The sequence below is a fragment of the Syngnathus leptorhynchus genome, chromosome 11 (genome assembly GCF_054491065.1).
Source record: "Syngnathus leptorhynchus isolate UIUO chromosome 11, UIUO_Slep, whole genome shotgun sequence".
Classification (NCBI taxonomy): domain Eukaryota; kingdom Metazoa; phylum Chordata; class Actinopteri; order Syngnathiformes; family Syngnathidae; genus Syngnathus; species Syngnathus leptorhynchus.
The window spans coordinates 5,915,903-5,940,597 of record NC_141205.1 but is presented as its reverse complement, the minus strand read 5'-3'; the positions used below and the strand labels follow the sequence as shown (position 1 = coordinate 5,940,597).

General features: G+C 40.2%; 4 protein-coding genes across 8 annotated transcripts; 1 reads left to right on the top strand and 3 right to left on the bottom strand.

Annotated features, from left to right (window-relative positions):
- Nucleotides 1–293: 293 nt before the first annotated feature.
- LOC147049066 (uncharacterized) lies at nucleotides 294–2,528 on the bottom strand. Its single transcript, XM_085924552.1, has 4 exons — nucleotides 2,388–2,528; nucleotides 1,805–1,930; nucleotides 1,443–1,726; nucleotides 294–1,345 (listed from the first exon to the last, which is right to left on the bottom strand). The coding sequence occupies exons 2-4, from the start codon at nucleotides 1,914–1,916 to the stop codon at nucleotides 1,169–1,171; spliced, it is 573 nt and encodes a 190-aa protein (XP_085780678.1). The 5' UTR covers nucleotides 1,917–1,930; nucleotides 2,388–2,528; the 3' UTR covers nucleotides 294–1,168.
- A 4,070-nt stretch (nucleotides 2,529–6,598) lies between these two features.
- On the bottom strand, nucleotides 6,599–12,316 carry LOC147049065 (putative nuclear hormone receptor HR38). 2 transcript variants are annotated; one of them, XM_085924982.1, is made up of 7 exons: nucleotides 12,184–12,316; nucleotides 9,933–10,726; nucleotides 9,454–9,583; nucleotides 9,036–9,199; nucleotides 8,691–8,893; nucleotides 8,349–8,527; nucleotides 6,599–8,262 (listed from the first exon to the last, which is right to left on the bottom strand). In XM_085924982.1, exons 2-7 carry the CDS (start codon nucleotides 10,722–10,724, stop codon nucleotides 8,000–8,002), a joined length of 1,731 nt encoding a protein of 576 aa, XP_085781108.1. In that variant the 5' UTR covers nucleotides 10,725–10,726; nucleotides 12,184–12,316; the 3' UTR covers nucleotides 6,599–7,999. The 2 variants fall into 2 exon arrangements, with proteins under 2 accessions (XP_085781108.1, XP_085781107.1); XM_085924981.1 differs by lacking the exon at nucleotides 12,184–12,316 and having other exon boundaries at nucleotides 9,933–11,586.
- A 348-nt stretch (nucleotides 12,317–12,664) lies between these two features.
- Nucleotides 12,665–20,076, bottom strand: dgkab (diacylglycerol kinase, alpha b). Of its 2 annotated transcripts, XM_085924870.1 has the most exons (25): nucleotides 19,980–20,076; nucleotides 19,446–19,558; nucleotides 18,973–19,052; nucleotides 18,697–18,773; nucleotides 18,446–18,587; nucleotides 18,123–18,197; nucleotides 17,996–18,045; nucleotides 17,837–17,911; nucleotides 17,513–17,629; nucleotides 17,292–17,409; nucleotides 16,960–17,048; nucleotides 16,694–16,801; nucleotides 16,525–16,623; nucleotides 16,401–16,451; nucleotides 16,157–16,230; nucleotides 15,957–16,031; nucleotides 15,805–15,890; nucleotides 15,643–15,732; nucleotides 15,402–15,562; nucleotides 15,248–15,312; nucleotides 15,079–15,169; nucleotides 14,821–15,001; nucleotides 14,632–14,752; nucleotides 14,483–14,543; nucleotides 12,665–13,930 (listed from the first exon to the last, which is right to left on the bottom strand). In XM_085924870.1, the coding sequence occupies exons 3-25, from the start codon at nucleotides 19,043–19,045 to the stop codon at nucleotides 13,850–13,852; spliced, it is 2,160 nt and encodes a 719-aa protein (XP_085780996.1). In that variant the 5' UTR covers nucleotides 19,046–19,052; nucleotides 19,446–19,558; nucleotides 19,980–20,076; the 3' UTR covers nucleotides 12,665–13,849. The 2 variants fall into 2 exon arrangements, with proteins under 2 accessions (XP_085780996.1, XP_085780995.1); XM_085924869.1 differs by lacking the exon at nucleotides 19,980–20,076 and having other exon boundaries at nucleotides 19,446–19,593.
- A 332-nt stretch (nucleotides 20,077–20,408) lies between these two features.
- stx16 (syntaxin 16) lies at nucleotides 20,409–24,437 on the top strand. 3 transcript variants are annotated; one of them, XM_085925032.1, is made up of 9 exons: nucleotides 20,409–20,841; nucleotides 21,607–21,618; nucleotides 21,724–21,831; nucleotides 21,906–22,046; nucleotides 22,186–22,348; nucleotides 22,423–22,511; nucleotides 22,722–22,865; nucleotides 22,942–23,022; nucleotides 23,098–24,437. In XM_085925032.1, the coding sequence occupies exons 1-9, from the start codon at nucleotides 20,716–20,718 to the stop codon at nucleotides 23,197–23,199; spliced, it is 966 nt and encodes a 321-aa protein (XP_085781158.1). In that variant the 5' UTR covers nucleotides 20,409–20,715; the 3' UTR covers nucleotides 23,200–24,437. The 3 variants fall into 3 exon arrangements, with proteins under 3 accessions (XP_085781158.1, XP_085781160.1, XP_085781159.1); XM_085925034.1 differs by lacking the exon at nucleotides 21,607–21,618 and having other exon boundaries at nucleotides 20,409–20,796; XM_085925033.1 differs by lacking the exon at nucleotides 21,607–21,618.
- The last annotated feature ends 258 nt before the right edge of the window (nucleotides 24,438–24,695 follow it).

The window sequence follows — 24,695 nt, the reverse complement described above, 5'->3', positions numbered from 1 at the left end:
TGTGACTCACGATGATGCCACTGTAACTCTCATACTTGGAAAAATCCTTACAAGAAACATTGTACGTGCCATTCTTAAGGGCTGTGTAGAACAAAAATCCGATACAAATTGTTGCCATATATATACAATTTTACCAATAGTATCTGCCATACAAATTGGATGAATTAATTTTTCATCTATTGACTCAATTTGAATCATTATTTGAATTCGAGAGGTAATCATGCTAGACTCGCATGCCGTATTTTAAGGTATTGAAAGAAATCGCTGAAATTAATCATGACCCATGTTATCTGTGACCACTCCCCCCAGCGGCGCAGCTCCCCCCTTGTAGACCCGACAACCTGCACTCTTCTGTGAAATAATCAACAGCACGCCTCCACGCAGTCTTACGCCACAGAGAATTTACACCGTTCATGAAAATAGCGGCCAAAGTCTTAACTTTGAAGATAATGCAAATGAATGTATTTTAATACAAGACAATTATATCCACAAAAGCTTCAATTATTTTTCACAGTGATTATGGAAGAACGACGAGGAGAGGAAGACAGTGTCATCAATCAGCTGTCACCAGTGCTAATTAACGCCTTCATTCTCAGAGGCTATTCTTAGCTTCGGTGTTCCCTCCTCGGCAACACAGCACTGAGCAGCTGACATATAACCAGTGAAAGCTGGATTGCAAACACACACAGTGACAATTTGTTATTGTTTTTTTTCCATTCCAATAACCCAGAGAGGCTCATTACTCTTATGAAACTTATGTAACATCTAAATCTCAAGGCACGCTGTGAAATCTGATACATGAAGCAAAATTATCCATCATCAAGTGTGCTGCGGTTAATAATCCCATTTCACTTAATTGGTCCAGAATTCCAAATTCAGTTTATGCAAGTCATGCATCGTGACATATGAATAACTATTAAATATAATGAAGTTCCTCGACATGGCTAACCTGTTTATGCCTCCAGCCAACAGTTGCAATATGCAGAAAACAGCAGTGGGTGACAGTATCACTCTGCAAACATCTATTGTGTAGATAGCACCTCTATCCTTTTATGTCAACAGTTTGACTTTACCTTTAGAAATTCATGTTTTGCATAAATCATGTTTTAAGAGTTGAATGAGGATTTATGAAGATGAAAATCCATCTTTGTGTCCTTGGCGATGGTAACTAGGTGACGTGGGTGTGGAGATGTTGCAGGAACTCCCCCCTGGTGGTTGTGTGTCCCGGAAAAACGGCCTGGCAGAAGTCACACACGAGAGATTGAAGCGCCACGTCGGACATCAGGAATCTACCCGGAATACTCGGGACGTCAAAGCCGAGGAACTGACGGTCTGAAAGAGACATCTGAGAAAACGCAGCACATTTTTACAAGGAAATTGTGAATGTTGGTGCAAAAAAATAACAAAAAACAAAGTGACGTCTCCTGACGTGGTTAATTTACCCTCTTGGAGTCCGGATGGCTTCCGCCTCCACTTGGAGGATCACTGGAAAACGTATTTATTAAAGGGTCCTGTCCTAATGGCATCTTTTGTTGTGCTTTGCCATTAGGTGTCTTCATGCTAAGACTGGACATATCTTCAGCCAGGATATGAGATGTGCTCTCATTTTGTGGGAGCGCATACATATTAGATTGTGCTGCAGGCTTCTGTGCACTTATTGGGTTTCCCTGGAAATGCGCCACGACTTCCTGGATACGCTGGACGATTAAGTCTCCATTAGGAGCCCCTGCAGACAAAGCAGTCTTACTGAGTCATCATGACGGTTCCACTTCATAAGAGCAAATTTTGGAATGTTTTCTTTCACCTTTGGTCATCTGTAGGGTTGTCATGAGACGGTGCAATAGAGCCGCCTGTCTAAGACAAAGAGATCTCAGACGAAGAAACTCCTGGTAAAGGTCTCTGTATGCTGCCTCCATCTCACCTCACTAGTCTGCAGATGTGGAATCACACGATAATATATGATCATAATTTGACAAATGAACAGCACGGGCAATAATGCAATACTGACTAAACATAAGGATCAAAGTTACATTTGAAAAAAGTTCATCTTAAGCCGCTATATGACACCAAAACTGAAATTCTGAGACCTTCATAAATGCCAAGACATCAATATTCTGTCCTGCTTACTCTCAGTAGGGTCACCAATGAGCTGGAGCCAATCCCAGTTTAATTTGGAAGATAGTTTCAAACTTGTCACCATTCAATCTCAGGGAGCTTGAGAACAAACAACCATTCCCACATATTTCAAAAGCCTAGAACATCTTGTACACCTACACAGACTGCCTCACATACTCTCATGATGAGTACTTCAAATATTAGCTACACGAGAGGGTCAAATATTTAAGTAGTACAATCCGCTGCGTGCACAACAGTAAATATTTACTAACCTGTCGCAGCTCCAAGCGATCCTTTCTATAGCTGCAATACAACCACCCTCATTTTAAGAAGCCGAAAAACATTTGTTCTATGAATTCCAAGCATTGTGGCCCTTGCTTCATGCTAAAACTGTCAAGCAAAAAGGGAAGTGGTTAAAAGGGGAATAAGGAAGTGAAAAGAATTTTGTTGAAAGAGGACATCATCAGTTTAATACGAATGCGGAAAATATTTGTACGTCATAGCAAGGGTCATTATCTGTTATGTGACACGACATCAGACTAGTCACAGCACAAATAAAAGGGTGTGTTAAAAAAAAACAAAAAAAAACACTGAATACATTTCACACATTGGTTGTTATTATTGTCATTTTAATTATTTATTCAGAATTTGTTGTCTCTCATTTGTTCATTCATAATGTTAGATTCAAGGGAAATATTTCTTAGTACTGGCCTCCATTTTATGCATGGAAATGCAGAACAGTTTGTGTTCTGCTTTTTTTTTTTCACCTTTGTGCATCATTTCCCTGTTATACAGAAGAGAAGTGACTGAAGAACAAATTGTGCGTATAAAGAAGACCGGAAAACTTTGCCTCAGAGAGCCCTTTGTTAGACGAGATTCTCAAGAGCATCGTCCCACTCCCACGTATACTAAAATGGCTCTACAGTGGAACAGATCGATTCTATTCCCATTCATTTCAATGGGAAACGTGTTTTTTTTACCCCAATTGTGAACAAATTCCAAACATGTTTTCTTTTGGTCAGACTGCTAACTAATTTAAGGTGCTGCTGGTCACACGATGTTCAGTAGATGAATGTGAGTCAGTCCTTTATTAAGACGAATGGATGGAAGCGCCGCTTGAGACTGATATTGGTTTAAAAATAAACATTTAATGCGACGGAATCCGACGGGTGGCAGACTTTCTTTCTCTGACAGCCATCCACTTGAAACCCACCCACTGAGTTTGCCGCCAGCACCTTGTGATCCCAGTCTTGCCAGTCCACTTATGTAACACTCTGTTTAAGGAACTCGGGGAGCCTCCCTTAATCACATCGTTACAAAATGGCTTTAGTGTGGATGGATGTTCTCTTTTGTAGAACACATAAAAAAAAATTGGTGTGGAAAATTTTAAGACTGTACATTATTTTAAAGTTACACTTCATTTGTTTGTATATAAATCGGAAAAAAAATTCAAAACTTCAATCATCAAACTGATTTGTTGTTGTTGTTGTTGTTGTTGTTGTTGAATTGAACTTAAAATACAGTTTCAAATGTTATTATTGTCAATTTCAACTCCTGGAACAGATGATTGTAATTTCTGTTATTTCTGTTGCAGTGAATATGTCCACACTCATTGTCGTTTACTCATCCGGAATGTACACATGACCAACAAGTCAAATTTCAAGTTTTATTTTAAGTATTTTTTTTTTTTATTTATATGTCTTTGCTCTTTGCCAGACAGCTTCTATTAATATATTATCTTTTGATTACATGTGTGTCGGGTTACTGACGTGTACAAAATACCACACATGGTAATACAAATAACGTTATGCACGATTCAAAACCATGCAGTAAATATGTATCAGGATTACTGAACTCGAGTCTGATAGCTGTGAAGGCAGTGGAGTTGCAAGAACTCCACACTCACAACTCCAAGTAACATAAGACCAAGGAGCACAGATGCTGGTGAACAAACTGGTGCGAATATATCATTCAAATTCATATGGCCGCTAGTATGGGAGACTTTTGACCCAAAATATTTGCACCACTATTTTTAACAGCTGCTCTTGTTTCCAAGGACTTGTTCAACACGTCGTCACTTCCGACACCATTGGAGAAGAAGGAAAAAGAATACACTTAAAATGCTTGATATCCATTCTAGGGGAGCGTCTAAATTTTGGATTTGTGTTGGTGTTTGTTTTATCCCTCAGACGACAATTGTGTGTGCTGTTTGGTACACTATGTGTTTGTTCTGACCTTGAACCCCTCCTTCCACCCTTGTATTGCACTTGATCCTTGTGTTGGGGGCTCTCTGAAGTGTGTGTGTGTGTGTGTGTGTGTGTGTGTGTGTGTGTGTGTGTGTGTGTGTGTGTGTGTGTGTGTGTGTGTGTGTGTGTGTGTGTGTGTGTGTGTGTGTGTGTGTGTGTGTGTGTGTGTGGTGAGGGGGCTTTGCTGTGAATAACTTCTAGGCCAGGAACTGTCATCCGCTAGTGCAACACAATCTGTCCTGTCAATCTCATTTTATAATTGTAACATTCTCATGTTTTTTTGGCTGAGCAGAGAGAGATTTCCAATATAGTGAGAAGCGCACGTTAACAGATATTCTTTTTATCTCTCTTTTTTTTTTATCTTGTCTCAAGCCTCTGTGGAATTACAATCTGAAAAAGCCTTTTTTTTTTAAAGAAAAAAAAGACAGCAGGCATCTTGTGGCATATACCAAAGCAACAGAATAGCATAGCAAGCAGCCCTTAAGTTTTCACCGAAGACAAGAGCCAGTTAATCGGCGAGGTGCAAACAGATCCCTAGCAGCAACCTATCCTCTTCTTCAAAATAATAATTCACTTAGAAGTTAATACACGAGGGGAGCAAAAGAGCTTTAGCTGGCGATGCCGGCTCGGCTGAGCTAGTCGCACAGGGGTGGCATGGCCAGTGACGTCTGCCAAGTCGTTTATCAGCAGACTCTCTCGGTGGGAGAGGCCAGATCAAATTACAGATGTTTCTATGGGCTCAACAATGGCCAGCTATAAATAAAACCCACGGAGGGTTTTCCACACTCATTAACACACCCACGCTTCATACTGGTGAGCACATTACCTATGCACAAATATATAGGTGGAGAAATCTATACGGTGTGGTAATTAAAAGTTCATCAAAATACAGAAGCTTGAATGTAGGTTGGACAGAAGTAGGAATAAAAAAAGCAATTATTCAATTCAATGCCGAGATGTCCCCCCAGAATACAAAGCAGATTCCCCGAAGTTATTTGCAGCTCAGTCCATCAATAAACGACAGGTGCAACATACACACAAAGCTATAAGCTTTCTTCCCACTGCGACGATATTAAAAGTCTCTTCCATGTTAATTCATGGGATTTGCTTTGCTAAATCATTTGAGATGAATCTAAGGATAATGTTTATCTAGAAAGACTGTTTCTTAATATTCCTGTTCTTTCTCTCGTTTATGGATCTTGACGGTACTTTTTGGAAATATGCTTAGCAACAAGTGTCGAGAAAAAAACAACAACTCATTATTTTGACCTACAATCCTGAATTTTGATATGGATTATGTCATGAATTGCTCCATGTGCTTTAATGGGATTGAAGCAAACTATGCAATCGCTGATTAACATGTAAATGTGAAGTATAATTTAATATTTGTTGTTATCATAATTTCAATTTTACATCCTACGGCTGTGTGAAATATATGGATAAAATAACACAAGCCTTATTGTAAAATGGGGAACCAGCACTCCCTCACTCGTAGAGTCAAGAAATATATATGATATATGATATGATATATATATATATATATATATGTATATATATATATATACATATCACTATGACAGCTAAGTCACATAAACAAGTCACATACATGCATCATACACACATATATATATATATGTATATATATATATATACATATCACTATGACAGCTAAGTCACATAAACAAGTCACATACATGCATCATACACACGTATATTGGGTGTGAACATAATTCCAGTCCACCAATGCTGAGTGTTGTATGTCAGAGCAGAGATCTTAAGTTCAGAGGCAGGAAGCAAATCCAGATGACGTGGGTAAGGGGAAGAAAAAAAATGTGTGTGTGTGTGTGTGTGTGTGTGTGTGTGTGTGTGTGTGTGTGTGTGTGTGTGTGTGTGTGTGTTGGTCTTTGAAGAAAGCAATATGGACAGTCTAGTCCTCAAGAGAATGAGTTTGGTATGAAAGACATTGCCCTCAGCTTTTCAAACACCGTTTGGGGTGATCTGACCTCTGTCCCCACAAATCTGAAGTGGTAAACTACCAATATTCAAGTCACCAATTGATGACTGAGGGCTTTGATAAAGAAGTGAAGAAAAGTCAGTGCAATCTATTTTTCATGTCTACACTGTTTCCACTCAGCCTGCCAGAAGCAAAGCTCAGACCAACATATGGCAGCGTACAGTAGGATCAAGTGTCGCGTGGCTGGGAACAGCAACACAGTGTCTTCTTCTGTTTAACAAATACATTTCAAAAACCACAAGTGATTTCACAGAGTTAAGCCTGACGACATCCAACCGACACAGATAAAACGATGAAAATTAGAAACACAAGTGTAAATATTTATTCTGACAAAATGCTTGTCAAGTTTCTTAAAGTGACTGAAATTTCAAGAACACGTGCAAAAGTGATATGATCACGAGAATCAATTAAAATAAAACCACTCGCTAACACATTTTCTGAATTTATTATCAAATCTAATCCGTGTGAATACTTTTGCATCATGAAAATCACCTTTCTCTGTGAATGTAGAAACAAGTCTATTGTATCGATTTGAGCATTATTTATAAAGATCTCAGCTGTCCGCAGTTTCTCCCAAAATCTCGGGGACATTTTTCAAGATATTTGCATGGTCAAATAATATAACAGAATGATGTGAAAGACATGAATCAGTCACAAACATGCAGATAAGCATTGATTGGAGCAATTTCAGGAGCAACAAGTTAAAAAATAAAAATGAAATATACGACCATGCATGATCCTCACATTCAAATTGTAAAAATAGCGTCAGACCATCTTTTGAATCACGCACAAATTCATTTGTGAACCACACCCCTTCTTACTTGATACACTCACACTTTCATATGCTTGAAGCACTTTTTTTTTTTGTCAAAAGCTTTTATAGTGATGGCTGAATTCAAATTTGTCATCGTAGGAATGACACTGACATTGGGTCACATCAGTTTATGGGAAGGAGTTAAGGAGTTCTTGCAAAGGCACTTTTTTTTCCCTTCACTACTCATTGCATGTAAACTGTATAGATATTTTAAAAAAAATGTTAGAAACAGCAACGAGAAAGTAATGACCAAACATTTTCTTTCATTTAAGGCTATAAGGATTGTTACTGTTTTCTTAAAAGAGGTGAAAAGGTTTGTCCATTGTTGTGTGTCTCTCTTGAGTCTGTAACAGGTTAATCTGGTTATGTTTCTCTTTTGAGTGGAACCAACAGACGAGAAACCTCTTGAGCAAATTGTGTCTTGGCTTTTAGCTACCATCACTGACAGACACTGCAATGCTAACATTGTTTTGAGTTGCATAGCATGGCAACATTTACACATTTAGCACAGCAATAAAGTCTTTTTATATGCACACAAAATATATGACCACTAATATCAGTTCAGCTCTCTTTGTAGTACCCAAACACATCCATGAAGACGTCTCACACTGGACATCATTTCTCCAAGAGTGATTGGTTGCTAGATTACACCATTCACGGTTCCGTAAAGATTCTGCATGCATCTTTAAAGCTAGCCGCTGTAGATGAGGTCCCATATATTATTTGACAGGTAAAGTGCTTTTTAGCACCAGCAAAAGAACAAAAATCATATAAGGTGCGTTCCCATCTCCTTTTGAGTTCATTTTGGATTCAGAATGGGAGGATATCCATAAAGATTTTCTCCACAATAGGTGGAGGGGGGACAAGGTTCTCCAGTTTTAGGTAGAAGATGCGTTGCAGGCCCTGTGTGCAAAGAGTCCTGAGATCCGGGAGCTTACCCAGAAGCCGAGAGAGATAACCGGGTTGGGTTCGGCTGGCTTCCGATCGGTTTCCACTCACGTGCGCCCTTAAAGATGAGATGAGGTTGGTCTGGAAGTCTTCGACACGTTTGGGTTCTTTGAGGCCGTGGCGATCTAAGAGTCAAAGACGTCACGGCATGAGAAAAAAAAACGTTCTGGCATATAAGCAATGAGTGTGAAAAGGAAAGAAATGGCCGAACCGGTGATGATGACGAGGGCTGAAAGGCACGCAAACAGAGAGACGTCTAAGTTCATTCGGTGAAGGCTCCGGGAGAAATCCATGATGGAGTCGATCCAGTCCCCGAAACTACGAACGCACTGCAGTCGGTGGAGGACCACGCCGTTACAGAAGATCAGTTTGTGCTTCTCTGGATTGGATCTGGAAAAAAGGAAAGTCATTGGGAAGAAACGATAGAAGGTATTAAACAGGGCTACATTCATTATACTTGGATTTATTTCTTGCAACGTCGGTTTGAATCTGAGTCATCCTCCAGCTCAAATAATAATACAAAAAGCTACATCGGTTCTTAAATGCAACCAACCTGTATGCCAAGCGTAGAATGAACAGCTCAACAAAGGCGGATTCAAGAAGTAGCTGCTGGTCCTCTGTGCAAAAGTCAGAGAATGCCGGGATGGTTTCAGCCCAGGTTTTTATGACCTCCAATGAGCCGGTTAGTAGGTCATAGAACTGCTGGATGTCACCAGCATCCTCCTTCTCCGATACCTTGTCCACGGTTTCCTGGTACTGAGGAGCAAGAGGAGGCAAATACATCACAGATGTATTTATTTATTTATTTATTTATTTATTTATTTATTTATTTAATTAATTTAATTTAATTTAATTTAATTTAATTTAATGACCCTGCATGCAAGACACGAGCACTTACCTTGGAGTAGTCAAGCTTGCCGATACTCGGGTTGGAATCTAAATGCGCGCGTACTAGCAAGGAAATGATGTTGACATTGGGGGTGGTGGAGGAAGCCTCGGCTACCGTCTTGGGCTTGGATGGCAGACGCCCTCGGCGACCTTTCAGGCTGTCTGTCCGAACAACTAGAGACAGAAAGGATGAGAGGAAGACTTGAAGCGCGTGCATGTGTCCTTCACATGGCTGCTCTAGACACTTGGAAAAAAAAACAGCTGCTAGTGTATATCCATTTCTTTCTGCAGCTGGCATTGTAAATCTCATCTAACATGTGTCTTTCATACCGAGCTTTGGTTTCACAAGATTGTCATTACAAACCATAGTTTGGCCATCATCATGCGTTAGTCAGTGAAAACTCCAAGCGAGGATGACGTTACGTTACCTTCTTTAACCATTCCCACTGTAAGGCATTTTTGGAAACGGCAGAACTGACAGCGGTTCCTTCTCCTCTTGTCCACTGGGCAGTCTTTGTTAGCCAAGCAAACATATTTTGCATTTTTCTGCACAGTTCGCTGTCAGGGGAAAAAAAAAAAAGAAAAAATGAGTAGAAATAACTATGGATGGAATATTTAATATGCTAAAATTACAGGAATAATAGTAGCCCTTTATTGGGCAAGGAACCACATTTGGTCACCTCAAACTAGTCAGAATGGACTGAGAGATTAATTGTGTCAGTCAGTCAATAAAATGTACGGAGGTTTATTTATTTATTTATTATTATTATTATTGTTTTTTTTATTTTTTTATTTTATTAGTATTTTTTATTTATTTATTATGGTTTTAGTTACTGCTTCGTTTTAGCAGTTTAGAAGGTGTTTATAATTGAATATAAAAACAATATATTATCTTCCTTCCACTCACTTTGAAGAAACCTTTGCAGCCTTCACAAGTACGGACTCCGTAGTGCTGACAGGATGCATTGTCTCCACACACGGCACAGCGGCCCTCGCTCAGAGCCGGGTTGTGGATTTTGCCAGAGCCATCCACGAACCTGGCGCCGTGCTCAACGGACATGACGGGGCAAAGGAGCGAAGACACTTGCTGTTGAGGAGACATGAAAAAAGCCTCGTCCTGAACGAATGGAGCATCCTGGTGGGGCAGCACGGGAGAGTGTTGCTCCGGTGCGGGGCTGAAGGGGAAAAACGAGGGCTGTTTATCAGCTTGGGGTGCTGAGTTGTAGGCCCCGAAAGTGGAATCCCATAGAGGTGCACAGAGTGTCTGAAAGCCCGTTGCTGGGGGGGAAGCAGCAGGGTACCCCGGACTGCCGTAGTAGTCAGAACCGCAGGACGACAGAGTCTCATCAATGCAACTGAGTGTAAATGAGCCTGGGTAACAGCCATATACTTGGAGATCATCCAATTTATAGGCTTGGTTCTGCATCTGGCAGTCCAAATTCTCAGCCAGCGAACTCTGGCCGAACGATAGCGTAGATGTAGAAGCCGGGGTGGGAATCTTGCAGGAAAAAGCATCCAACTCCCCTATGTAACCGCTTCCCACTAAGGTATTGATGCTGGGTAACAACGACGTGGACAGCTGCTCCTTCTGGCTACCGATGTCCATCGCCAACTTGGCGCCCGGGTCGGGGTTTAAGAGGTCGGAGCCAAAGTGGGTGTCATGGGTCAGGGATACGTGCTGCGTTTGTACACAGGGCATCGCTGGGGCACACAATGACATCGGTTAGCACTCAAACAAGTGTGGTCGTGATTTGAAAATGTTACATCTGCAAAAGTGCCGCATAAGCATCTTAGTTACAACGACGGAGGAGTTCGGCACTAAATCACATAAATGCAGGTCAGTGCCTGCATACGTTAGATACGTTGTTATGTGAGGAGTCAGTGTCGCTATAAATGACTTAGTATTTGGGTAGACTATATAATGACTTCTTAAATAGCAAATATGCTCAAATTACATTTATTCTCATGTTAGTAGTCATAAATAATGTTATTTGTCCACGTGATGTGATCATGATTTAGCGAAAATAATGTAACAAGGATAAATATCAACGTGAAAAAAATGTTTCTATTCATCTCTGCAAGTGTTTGCGTTTTCATATGATCGGTTCTACTACATCCCTAGGAAATGACAATGTCCCCGGTAGGGATTATACACAGTGGATGGTATTGGTGCAGTCATAATGACAATAAATATAAATATGACCCCCAAACTCTCGCACTTAAAGGCTTTTATGTAAGAATATTAACAGTAGCAAACTTCATTTTATACTTGTACCCAATTGTTACGACTTGTATCCAATTGTTACTTAAGAAATTTCCTGAACAGTTGGTTCAACAAATGTGACACTTGAGCTTGGAAAAGATTATTTCTGCTTCCATTATTTCCTATGGGAAAATGTTTTGAAACCAGATCCTGGTTGGTTTGTCCCGAGAGCCCAGTAGGTTTTCCTTCTCGTCAGTAATCCTAACCCGCCTTCTGTTTCCTTTATTACCCCCTTGAATGCCTTATTTCCCATTCTGCCTTCTTGGCTTCAAGGCATCTCAGCCTTCTTTAGAAAGTGTAGACGTTGGCCCGGCGGGGCCGTCAGATGCTGTCAGATATTGTGTTACTGGCTGGTCATGTTCTTAAGAACTCCTTGAGTGGAGGGCAACCCTTTTTCACAGGGACAAAACCAGGGAGTGTTGCAGATTGGATTACAGGAAGGGCCCAGTGCCATCAGAAGTGGGAAGGGTGGCAAAGCCTGGTTATGCATGTGTGTTGGAGTGCGCACGTACTTGCACAGGTGTGTTCTCGGGGATCGATTCGAGACATTGTGTGGACAGTATAGGAAAGTCATGTGGTTTGAAGGTTAAAACTTGCAGTCTAGACTCACTTTAACAGGAACTTTGTGGAAAAAAGTCTTCCCTAAACTCTGCAAACACATCCCGAATAATAAATAGGATCATTCCATCATCAAAATCTCATCATAATCTCATCTAGTGGGCATAAAATGACGAATTTACTTCTAATCTTATTTGGCTTCATCTGCAAGATGTTTTGTTTTTTGGAGGGGATTTTTTTTTTTTTTATACTCATTACCTTTGGTATAAAAGATTAATAATATAATGCAAACAGCACTATTACAAGTGATATATATATATATATATCAAACACTGACCTGATTCACGTAAATATCCCAATTCTGATGTTGCTCATGTATTCCAAGGATAAACTTTATAGGCCCCGCTCATGCACACGCCCACTCTCACAAGCGTGCGCGCGCACACACTCACGCACACACGCATCAGTTCAGATCCAGGCGGGACGCTCCATGTGCTGCTTGTTTTATCACGCTGTGGAGACTACAAGGCGGGACCGTGCCTAAAACGGTATTAGGAGAGGAGGGCTGGTTTCCGGTTCACAGCCAATCATTGTGAAAATTGCCATAGACGTCATATGAGTGACGCATTCACGGGATTCCACTGACGCAAACGCCCATGTGACTCGCGCTCTAAAAATATAAAGCACTAACTTGCTGCTCACGTGGGACTATTCATGGACGTCAATAAAAATAGAGCTGTTTGCAAGAAGATAAGACTTTTTATATGTCAAACATTTCACACACACGCAGAACCACCCCAATTAATTGCACTAATTGATATACTCCCCAATTAAAGAGATACTACATTGTATTGTACACTGTCGTGATTGAAATGATGGACGGCACTGCCACAGCTGTAAATGCCTGTTTGTCAGCAACAATTGAAGCTTCAGTTATTATCGCTCATGTCATAACTTATCAGCCCCAAGCAGTTAATACAAAGCGCACTTGAACCTTCTCAGGGGAGGCCAGGGTGCGATCCAATTTCTCTTTTTAAGTGCCAGTGTGGGAAGAAATTGTATTTTGCTAATGAACTTATAAATATGAAGATCTGTGTGGAATGTTTGTCTAATCATGCAAGTAAATTTGAATGATCACCAATTTATATTCCAATATTTAATTCCATTAATTCTAATTGATCAGACACTCAACTATGGTTGAGGAGAAGGCGTTTTTTTTTTTTCTATAGTTTGACAAACATGTATGCTTCCATTTAAAACGTCTGCTCCTATAGTTAGGCTCTTCTAAATTTTTAAACCTCCCACGTAAAATTCCACTTTTCCCTCTCATTTACTTCGGATTAATCCTCCTCCATGCTTCTTTTCCTCACTAACTCTGGATTAGTCCTCCTTCCCCACCCATGCATTTTGCCAAGCATGTCTCCTGAAATTCTGCCAGGAGAGATAAGCATTAAGATATTCAATTGGCAGGCCACATGAAAAGGAAACATAATTCCCGAGCACGTATATAAATATAGTGATTAAAACCAAGAGCTACATATTTACTTTATTCTAATCTTTTCAGATATTGCCTGGCTGAAAAAAAGAAAAACAAAACATGGGAGACAAGAACACAGGGCAAGTTAACAGTAGCATCACACCAAAAGGTTCACTGAGTTTAGGCCATTTAACAATATCCCCCATTCTGTCAATGAAAATACATACTAAATAAATATAAATACAATACATTAAGTGCAAGTAAGCGCGTCATTCGAAAGCTATAAAACCCAATAACATATATATTTAAACATAAAGCCACATGTAAATGCATTTTTTCCATATCCTTGTGTTGAGAAAATGTGTTTCAAGCACAACAAAAGGTTGCATTGTTTAAAATTACCAGAATTGCAACAGTTTAGAAAAGCAGACACAAAATGTTATCTAAAAGAACACAGAGTTCTTAACTCTGTGTTGTTTATGGGATACTGCCGTCCAAGGTCCCTTTGTGGAAACAAAAAGAGTTTCTACTTGAAGTTGAAGAAACCGGATGGTTTTGCCGGTGGACCCATTAACATGTTAGCTCGGTTCTTGTGAGTTATGTTGATCTGGAATAAAAGGAAGACAACAGGTTGCTTGGGTTGAGTCAAAAAGTCAATTGTTTGGAATGATATATGCTGTACTAGGCTAAAAACAGCACAAGGTGGATGCTTTTTATCACAAAGGTATTGCTCACTTGTGTGATAAAGCAGTCAAGATAGTCAAGATGATCAAAATGTTGATTGATGTTATTATCAATTAAAGTAAATGGGTGATTCATTTTACCCTGAATCGGAATGTATTTGAATGCAAGGAAATGCCTGAAATGAGGTGTATGTCGCCCTCTCGTGGCTAATAAAATACATACAATTTTAGCCCCCAAAAAAATTTGCCAATAACTTATTTTCAGATTTGAATGCTTAGTCGTTATTTATTCGTTTATTTGCGATGGCCTCTATTACACTGCTGGAGTTTGTAATTTAGTTTGATGAACTCATATTATTTTATTTGCCCACACTACTATTAATATAAAAGCACAAACATATGATTAAATTACAAAGCTTCACATTTTGCACATTCTATTTCAGTGAATTTATGAGTGACAATAAAAAAAGACTTACTGTACAAGGAGGTTGCAACCACGGCTCTCCGTCAATTTGCATGGGCAGGGTTTTGAATGTCCTATTTTAGCGAGGCAAGAGTGGCAAGGTTAATTCATTGTTGAAGTTTAAAGCAATTATTTAGGTGTTAAGGATAAAAGCACACCAACCTTATTGTAATTTGGGACGTCTGTGCCAATCGGTGCCCGGCGCTCTTTAGTCCAGTGTAGATCTGACCCATTTCTATCATCCCTTCCAAGCCTACCACCTCCAGACGCTTATCGGTCATGTCTGTAAAAATTTCAAGCCGAAAAGTCTCTTGAAACCGTTTTAGAATTGGTAAAGTAAAACAAATCCACCTTGTGCTGTTGTCTTAAGAACTTCTGGATCAGTAATGACTCCATCGCTTTGCACACGTGGTGGACCATCTGGATTACTGGACTCGCCCCAAAGATTGGAGCCTCCGTAGATGCTGGGTATGTTGAGGACAGCGATGCACGAGAGCGACGTGGTGCTCAGGTCCAGACTTTTACCACAGCACTGTTCAACAAAGAATGAATGAATGGTGGGGGGGGGGGGGTATCTGAAAAGGTCACGGCTGTCAGAAAAACATTCACCTCAATGGCAAGAGACTCTGTGAGGTTCTTGCAAGACGAACGTAGGGTCTCGGATGTGGCAAACTCCAAATACCAAAGCTTGTTTTTCATTCTTTTCAACATTAGAAGAACAAAACGTTTTATTAGGTAATATATATTTTTTAACCAATACTCAGTCCATCATCCTCACCTGCTGTTGAACTTCTGAGGGCATTTTTCTCTCATGGAGTGGAAACGATGAGCAACAGAAGCATCCTGCTCAATGAGAAGAAAAAAAATAAAATAAATCAGCTTACAACTCAAGTTCATATATTGCAAACATCAGCCAACAGCTTATAACTCACCGATCCAACTGAGAAGTAATTATTGATGATATGGTAGGGCACAGAGTCTCCCACTTGTTTAGGATCATCCAGTGTCACCTGAATGCTCCAGCGGTCCATTTGAATCAGCTCACTCGACTCAATATCTTTCAGAATCTCTCCCAGATCGGACCCGTCGTAGCCTTCGAAGAAAAGCAGGAAATATGCACGACAGGTTAAATTGCATATGAATCAATGTTTTGCCTGAATTCGACCTTTTTACCTCCACCCCAGCGCAGACACCGAGCTAGGTCATTGCCGGTCCCCAAGGGCAGGATTGCTACATGCGGATTTACCGGGAGGTCAGCTTTGTCTGAAAACACAAACACGTGCATATTTTATGATCACACATGTGAAACATCTTCTCAAGCAAATATTACTGCACCGATAGCATCCAAAATCCATCCGGCTGTGCCATCTCCTCCGCATGCCAAGATCCTGTAGTCACGAAGATTGCGGAAGAAATGAAGTCTGAAATAAATCAAATTATTGTTAATAAAAGTACACACAATTGTTACAGGGTAGTGTGTTTGTTACCCAGGGGTGGGACCTCCGTTTGAAAGGTTGTACACTTGACGTGGATTCAGCAGGTACTGAAATTTACAGAGAACTCTGTAGAGGAACCACACATAATCAAATGAACACTAACTGTTTTGTTTGTGTCGCTCTGCATGATATGAAAAGGGAAATTCCACCAAATGGTAAAAATAATCTGAAGCTACCTGATGCGAACTCACCTTTCACCCTGGTTTCCTCCACTTTTTGGGTTTACGAATACCAGCAGTGGATGAATGTCAGGAATCGGGACAATCTGAGGAAAACATTTTTTTTTTTTGTCAATCGTTATATAGGAATTATGTTTCAAGGTGGTCTTGTCATTCTTGTACATGCTTTTATTAATTCCTTCATTATTATAGAAGGCAGCTATAAAATGATATGTGCAGGACACGTATAAAAAAAAAAAGGTGATGACCCCGTAACCTGTAAGATGTTGCCATCAGGAGTCACGTTCAACAAATCGGTGTCTTGTTCCTTGAGGAAACACAAGACAAATGATGAACTTAACTATGCAGGAATACAAAGGAGCAGAGTTTGGTCGTTCTACCTTGGAATGAGCATAGATGGCCCATGGTGGGAGGATATGATCTTTCAATGGCCCACAGCTGCAGGTGGACAGTCCGGTATAGATGCACTCATCATGGCGCTTCAGAAGAAAACACAGCCGTGTCAAAAGATTGGAGTTCTTCTTTTATAATTCAGTCACATTTTCTCACCATCTGCTGGCACCACACACAACGTCTTCCAGCTAAAGTTTTAATCTTCCTTTGGCAAACTTGACACTTGGAGCTGCGGTCGGATCTGACCCAGTCGTGAGATGGCACCTGAGGCAAAAAGTTGATGACTTTATTTTCATTCAACTTTGATGTGTGATAGTGAACTGAATCTACTAATTGCGCTACCAATTATGAAAATACTTTTGGGTGGCAAACGATATTTCAAAGTAAAGTGCGAGGAACGAAATAGTTATCAGGCTTCTCACCCTCAGTTCTTGTGTTTTTTTGACAAAAGTGGGAGCACAAGGTTCAACGTTCTTGTTGGAACATTGACTGTGGGCAGTATACTTGCAACCTGAGGGTAGAGAACATCAAAACTATTATAGAAAAATAATAATAATAATAATAATAAAATCACACAAATTTTTCAATAGATGGATTTTCCCCAACTTTTCCAGTTGAAAATAATAATTTGGTTCTTCCCCGGGACCCAAACGAACTGAAATAACTTGAACATTGTCTCGCATTCTATTTCGAGTCCCAATTTGGGAATCCCCTAAACCGACCGACCCCCTTTGTAGAGTCTTGGTGCTCTTACGGGTGCAACAGAGTCCCTGCTTCCTGAGACCGAGCAGCATGCTCTGACACACGCAACAGTAGGCCGGTTTGTTAAAATTCTTCATTCTCCAAATATGCTGCCCATCCCTTTGCGGCACCTATGGGTGGGGAAGCAAACACTTAAGGAAGCGCTGCTGCTTTGTGGAGGAGGAATAAAAAGAATTTTAGCAAGGTCATGAATGAGCCATATTTTTGGTTTACCTTCAGTCCAAGCAGAACAAGTAAAGGCACATTGTTCATGCCTCCCTTCAGCCATTCCTCCAGTGTGACAGTACCGCTGGCATCCACATCAATTGCTGTCATCATGTCCTTGAGCACCTACACACACTCGGAAAAAATGTTTGGCGTCAATGGCTTTCGACTAGGGTGGTAACCTGAAATGTTTTGCTTTTGTATCATCGACATGCAGTATGACTTTTACTTTGACAGCTTGCAAATGCAATGGTGAAGATTCTTGGCTTAGGGAAAGTGACCTCTGTGTCCAGTCAATGAATTATCTCTATGTAACAAAAAGCGTGCTCCTACAGTTCTGAGCTCAGTCACATCCCAGCCGAGGTAATCAGCCGCTCGCATCATCTGCGTGATGATCCGATCCACTTCCTGATGGAGAAACAAACAAAACATGAGTGTTTCTTAAAGAGTCCATTCATTGGAACAGTTTTTACATAGATTAGAAAAACTTACAGCGCTATCCAAGTGTCCGTTACCATCTTTGTCATAAAGTTTAAAAGTAACTAAAAACACACACACAAAAAAAAAATTATCACACGAGATGAAATGCATTTAAAAAAACATTCAGAAGGTGACCAACATTCCAGCTTCTCTCGTGGCTGCCCTTCCTCCAGCACTGAAAAGTAACAGGACATGTCACGGAGAAGCACAGCGCCTGCCAAAAATACAAGAAATTTAATGTCAAATCCAATAAATTCTCGACACGATGTGATTGCATATGGAATGACATTGATGACTTAATGGAATGAAAATTAATGTTTGGGGAGTTGAAATTGTCACTTAAGGAGAGGTATTATGGGGAAAAAGACATTTTTGGAATGAGGAAAATAGTACCCCGGGTGAAGTGGAGTGCAGAGATGCAGATTTGTGGTGTGCAAGTGCATCAGCCATCTATTTATTCACCTTTGACCTCGGTTGTTTTCGTAGAGCCATTCTGCTCAACATTTTGGAAATAACGGAAAAGGCGCTGGCATAAATCTGCAGGAAAGTCATCCACTTCTAGATAAGTCTTGAGGAAGAGGCTCAACCCTTCTGCATCCACATACTGCCGCAAAAAAAAAAAAAAAAAATCAAACAAAGACATCATGACACTGAGGAGGACTGCACATATTGCACATATTGTTGTGAAAGAAAACCCAATCTGTATAACTAACCTCTCCAGAGCTGTGCCGGGCCAGCCGGCCTCCGCTTTGAAACTCCTTGATAACGTCTTTCACCTTCAAATTGCTGTCTGCCAAAACATAAATCACAAAAAAAAAGTCAATTGCTTTACTAAAATTTCCATTCTATCCGTAGTTTGGAAAAAAAAATACTTCTGCAATACGCAACCCCTGCTAATGTTTATATTCATACCAGTACACATTAAAATATCTGATAATACAGTCTACCATTACTTCTGATTATTAAAATATTCAAACAGTAGCACTTACATTGCATGTATTCTTGCAACTGGATAAAATCCACAGGTGTTAGAGTACTTCCTGTATCTTCAGAGGAGGCCATGTTCTATCTGAGGGAGACACAGTAACACAAAAACATGGAGAAGAGAATTTTTACACTTGCAAAAAAAGCCACATATGTCGTTCACAGGCTTTAATTTCCGGGCTTTATAACTGACTCCTTAAACTGGTTCTCCTCCATTCCTGAAGCCGGACACAAAAGTAGTAAGTTGAACACACCCGTTTCGTTTCAGTTGTAAAACAACCCAGTGAAATGTCTGGTATCAAGAAAGTGGTTTTCACCAAAGGATACAAAGACAACTTCAAATGTCCATCAGGATCATATGAATGAATGCAACATTTAAAATGAGAGACAAGAGAACAGACCAACAATACACTAGAATAAGTTGACTCGTCTGCACATGTTTTAGACCCATGAAGCTCTCCCCATCTAAGATGCTCACCTTGTCTCAGCTTGATTTGGTGATCACCGAACTCTGTTCAGCAACAGGCCACTGTCCAGTCTGCCTCGGTATTAAAGGATGTCAGGGATTAAGCATGCGGCAGGAGGAGGAGTCTGTTACCACATGATGATTGTTAGTGCCAACCCTCTCACTGGGAATTCATGAAGATAATGCAAGCACTGATTCCATTTATAGACAAACGTATGAATCAAAAAGAAAATGGGTACCACTTTACAATCGGGGTTTATTATTTGTTTCTACAGTAATGGTGGAATAAATCCATAAAAAATTGTTATAAATTGCCAATGCTGCTTTTAACAAGAAATGATTGACTCATCATTTGACACCTGTAAAAAGTAAAAGTCTTGTTTGATAACAGAGTGGGGCAATTTAAAATACTTGAAGCGAGAAAAGCCAATTCCAAACCGGAACAATCACCACCAAATGCAATGACAGCATTGTCGTTGATGAAAGGTGTTTTCACACCCAAAGACGGGCACTGACAGTAATTGTTGGGTATTGGTAGTTTCTTACCTGATCAAGCATTCAGTGAAGCAGTCACACTCTTGTTCACACCTATGGACAATTTAGAGTCTTGAATTATGAATGCATGTAGGAGGAAATTGGAGCACACTAGGAAAATCTTGTCAAGCAAGGGAAGCACATGCAAACTCCCCAAAGAAAGACTAGAGTCACTTGTGCAACCAATAATATATCTATTTTATCCAGTGACATCACAGTTGCTCAAGGCTATACTATTGGAAAGTAACGCCTTATTTATAAATTATTATTTTAAAAATAAGTAAACATTTTATTTTATTTTATTTTATTTTATTTTATTTTATTTTATTTTATTTTATTTTATTTTATTTTATTTTATTTTATTTTAATCAAAGGACAGTGTTGATATTTCTCCGCCCAGTAGGTCGCGCTATACTTTAGTTGTAATGCCAGTTTAACATAATAGAATAAGAACGACTTCACGCAGACGCAGGTGAATGCGTCTTCCGGTATCAGTCTCAAGAGGACCTACGTCGCTAATTTGACAATAAATCAGTATTTTCTGGGGGGGTCATGTTTGTTCAATATGGCGTAATGTATTGGAACTAAACCCGTCGCATTGTAACGCTATACTGTCTTGTTGGCGTTTTACCTCGAGGTTCCCCTTCATTGTTTTTCACGAGCAAGGCTAAAGCTAAAGCTAGCTAGACATAGCCGAGCCGTACACACTTTTTAGTAGTCAGTGTTTAACACTCGTAACTATCGAGTCATGGCCACTCGGCGTCTGACAGATGCCTTCTTGTTATTGCGGAACAATGCGATCCAAAACCGGCAGATATTGGCTGAGCAAGTGAGTACAAACGACCCCCGTCTGAGTACACGTAGCAATGCTGCGGTGAGTGGTCTGCATCGTTTTTGACATTTTTTTATTGTCTGTGTGTGTTTGCATTATTATATAGCCAGACTAGAGTAGAATGGTTGTCTTGTAAATGTCATTTAGGTAGATTCCTATTATTGTTATGTCGTTGCCACGGTATTTCACCTCAGGAATGACTTATAAGACTCCGTAGGATAATGATGATGGGGTAGCTAGTAAGAGATATTAATTTATAAACAATGATTTTCCTGGCCAAGAGATAAGTGTATTTATTGTGGCAACTGCAGTGATGAGCATTAACATGTTGAGCCAAGTGCTGAAAAAGCAGCAGACCACAGCAAGGCTCTTAAGCTTCATGATTTATGTGTTCCTGATTTTTCTGCGATTGTCTTGTACATGCAAACAAACTGTGGCCATCTAAACTTGATTTTCAATGTCATGTTGTCTGCTTAATCTGCTCCTGCTGTTGTCTGTATGTGTTTGTAGTATGCTTTGACTGTTGTAAATGTTTCACTGTTTTAAAAGTAGTACTTTATGCTGGTAAATTTTAAGATTGTGGATATTTATAATAATTTTTAGGATTCTCCAATGTTAAACTTCCACTGCTTGTAATTGTAAAATTAAGCCGTTTATATTGTTAGAAAGTAATTATTTTATGGTACGCCTTGCTTGGTGGTCATTGCTGGAATTTCTGGGGCTCACTTGTGTTCTTCTTCTGTCCTCTCCATTTTCTTCTTACCTTCTATTGGATGGAACCTCACTGCTATCTTCCAATCAATCTAGGAACTTGATGAGGTACCATTGTTTTTATTCCTGGTACAATTATTCCCCCCAATACTTTGAGTGATGTTCTCAATTCAGCCTGTATTATAGAAATTGAGAAGTTTTTTTGTTTTGAAGTTGACTGACGATCGGATGGCGTTGGTGTCGGGAATCAGCTTAGATCCCGAAGCAGCCGTCGGCTTCACCAGGAAGTTGCCCCCCAAATGGATAGAGGGGATTGACGAGGTAACCAAACATTTCCACAACTCACCCGTATCATGTGTGACTGCACTAAAGCCTTCCCATTGAATACCTTTCAGATCCACTATGAAATCTCACGGGTTGGCCAGAAGATGAAGGATCTGGCTTTGCTTCACGACAAGCACATGAATCGGCCCACGCTGGATGACAGCAGTGAAGAGGAGCATGCAATCGAAATCACGACACAGGAGATCACGCAGGTATGCGACTTGGCCAGAATTATGAAACGCTCTTCTGTTTGATGATGGCAGAAAGTGCAGTCAAGTTTTGAAACTTGTGCCCTGAGATGTGAAATACGTGTCCGCAACTAAAATGCTCACGGTTCCTTTCAAACTACAGATGTTCCACCGATGTCAGCGAGCCGTAACGGGCCTGCAGTCTCGCTGTGGCCACTGCACCGAGCAGGAGGAGCGGCTACTGAGAAACGTGGTCTCGTCGCTGGCGCAGAGTCTTCAAGAACTGTCCCTCAATTTCAGGCACACGCAGTCCAGCTACTTAAAACGTACAATTTGTTATTCGATCTGTCCCTGAGTTGTTTGCTTAAGAATGTTGAATACACGTGAAATTTTCTCGCAGGTATGAAGAATCGCGAGGAGCGATCAAAGCACTTTTTTGACTCGGGACCATTAATGGAAGAGGACGAAGATCTAGCTTTGTATGACAAGGTGTGTAACTCAAGTGGAATTGCTAACTAAAGTGATGTCATGTCGGCTGGGGATTATTTGCACAGGTGAACTGCACGCAAATAAATAAAAGCAGAAAAACAAACATTAGTCCAAACGTTAGTGACTCATGAGGGAACTAGGAATTGACACGAATATTCATTCTTTAAAACTAGCATACATTGTTCCATTCAAATGTTTTTCACGTTTCAGGGCTTCACAGATGACCAGCTGATGCTGGTTGAGCAGAATACAGTCATGGTAGAAGAGCGAGAGCGAGAAATCAGACAGATTGTTCAGTCCATCTCTGATCTGAACGAGATTTTCCGGGATTTGGCCGGAATGGTGGTGGAGCAGGTAAATGACATCGAAAGAAGAAGCAGTGGAGCACTTAAATTCCAAGTGGTCAAATTGTCTGCTGTTGTTCCTCAAGGGCACCGTCCTGGACAGAATCGACTTCAATGTGGAGCAAGCGGGTGTCAAAACAGATGAAGGCTTGAAACAGTTACAAAAGGTAAAAGCCGAGACGTACTTTGGACACACGGGAGCCGAAATGCATCTAATTTTTTTTTTTTTTTCTGCTTTGCAGGCAGAGCAGTATCAGAAGAAAAACAGAAAGATGCTGGTCATTTTGATCCTCTTTGTCATAGTCATGGTTCTAATTATTATTCTTTTTTCCACCAAGTTTTAATCTTACATTCCTTTTTGCTCTGTGTGAGTGTTTGTTGTGGACCTCTGCTCAAAAACCAAGTGGACAAGCCTTCACACCAAGCAGGAATCATGAAATTTCATGTCGGTTTCCTGGTGTGCTTTGGGCTGTACCGAGATGTTGTTGTTTTTTTTTTTTAATCAAAGCAACAAGCAAGTATGATTGTGACTCGCCTAGCAAGGCTGATACTTCACCGTCTTTGCGTATCTGTCCATCTTTCTCAAGAGAAAACACTTAACGGCACAGGACAAGCGGACAAAGCGTGTTACGTCGGTCCGGCAGAGTGGCTTCGGCTTACTTTCAAAGTTTTGATCATGTAACGTGTTCTGATTGAATCATACTCAAGTGGTTGCAAGTATCGCTGCTGACCTGATCTATTCCGTCATCTTCAAATCAGCCATCGTCATTCAAATTGAAATCTTGTGTGTTTTTTTTGTGGTCCCTGCATTAAGTGCTACCTTTTATGAACTGCAGTTTGCACATTCTTGAATCCTGAGCAAGAGGAAGATGTTATACATGTTAAACTACTGTCATCTGTATGATGAAAAGAATTATTTATTTTTTAGAACTACAAATGATCAAAAGGAGCCGAATTACTGTATGCTAGGGAAAACAAGTAACTTCAATTTTCATGTTCATCACTCTACTCAGAAAAATGTGATCCATCCCAGACAACCCGCTACATGGAGACAGAATTATGTTAGTCTGGTATTATTTTCTTCTTGCTCTGTTGATCTATAAAGACTGATATGATGACGAGATGAAGAGCTTTATTTGACAAATCTGTACTCCACTGTTGGGTCAGCATGACCCCTGTCACAAGTGTCCTTGAACAACACGCACCAATCCCAGTTGCTTCTCAGCTTGTGTCCTCAACAGTGATGGCGCCCACATTGTCAAAGCAGCCATTTTTTTTTTTTTTTGGTCAACCCTCGGAGGGTAGTGTAAAAGTCACATTCTGCAATGCCAGAACTGGAGCTTCTCCCACCTTGTTGTGTTGAAAGCACTTGTCATTGTCAAGCAAGTATTCTACACACTTCCAGAATTGTGTGTGAATGACACACTTGGCGTAGAAGCTTGTAAATGCATTTTTAAAATATATATGTTAAACCATTTCTGTCATTAATGTGAAATTGTGTGTGGAAAAAAATGTGCAAGTGGTACTCGTATGGAGAATTTTTTTCTAAAGAAAATAAACCTGCGATGATGGTCTAGCTTGATTTGAGTGCTGTTAAGTTTTTGAAATTATGCCAACTATGAATTTGTACCTCAGTGTAGACAAGTTAGGATACTGAATGATATGAAAAGTAATTACAAAAGTAGGAGCAATTAACGCGCAAGTTAAGATTGGTGGGTGACTTTTGAATACAATTTTTGATCTGGCCCCAATTTATAAGGGGTTGAATTCAAGTTTGAACTTTCTACCCATTAAAAGACAGTGAGTACATTTATCACTTGTTAAACTGTTCGACTTGCAT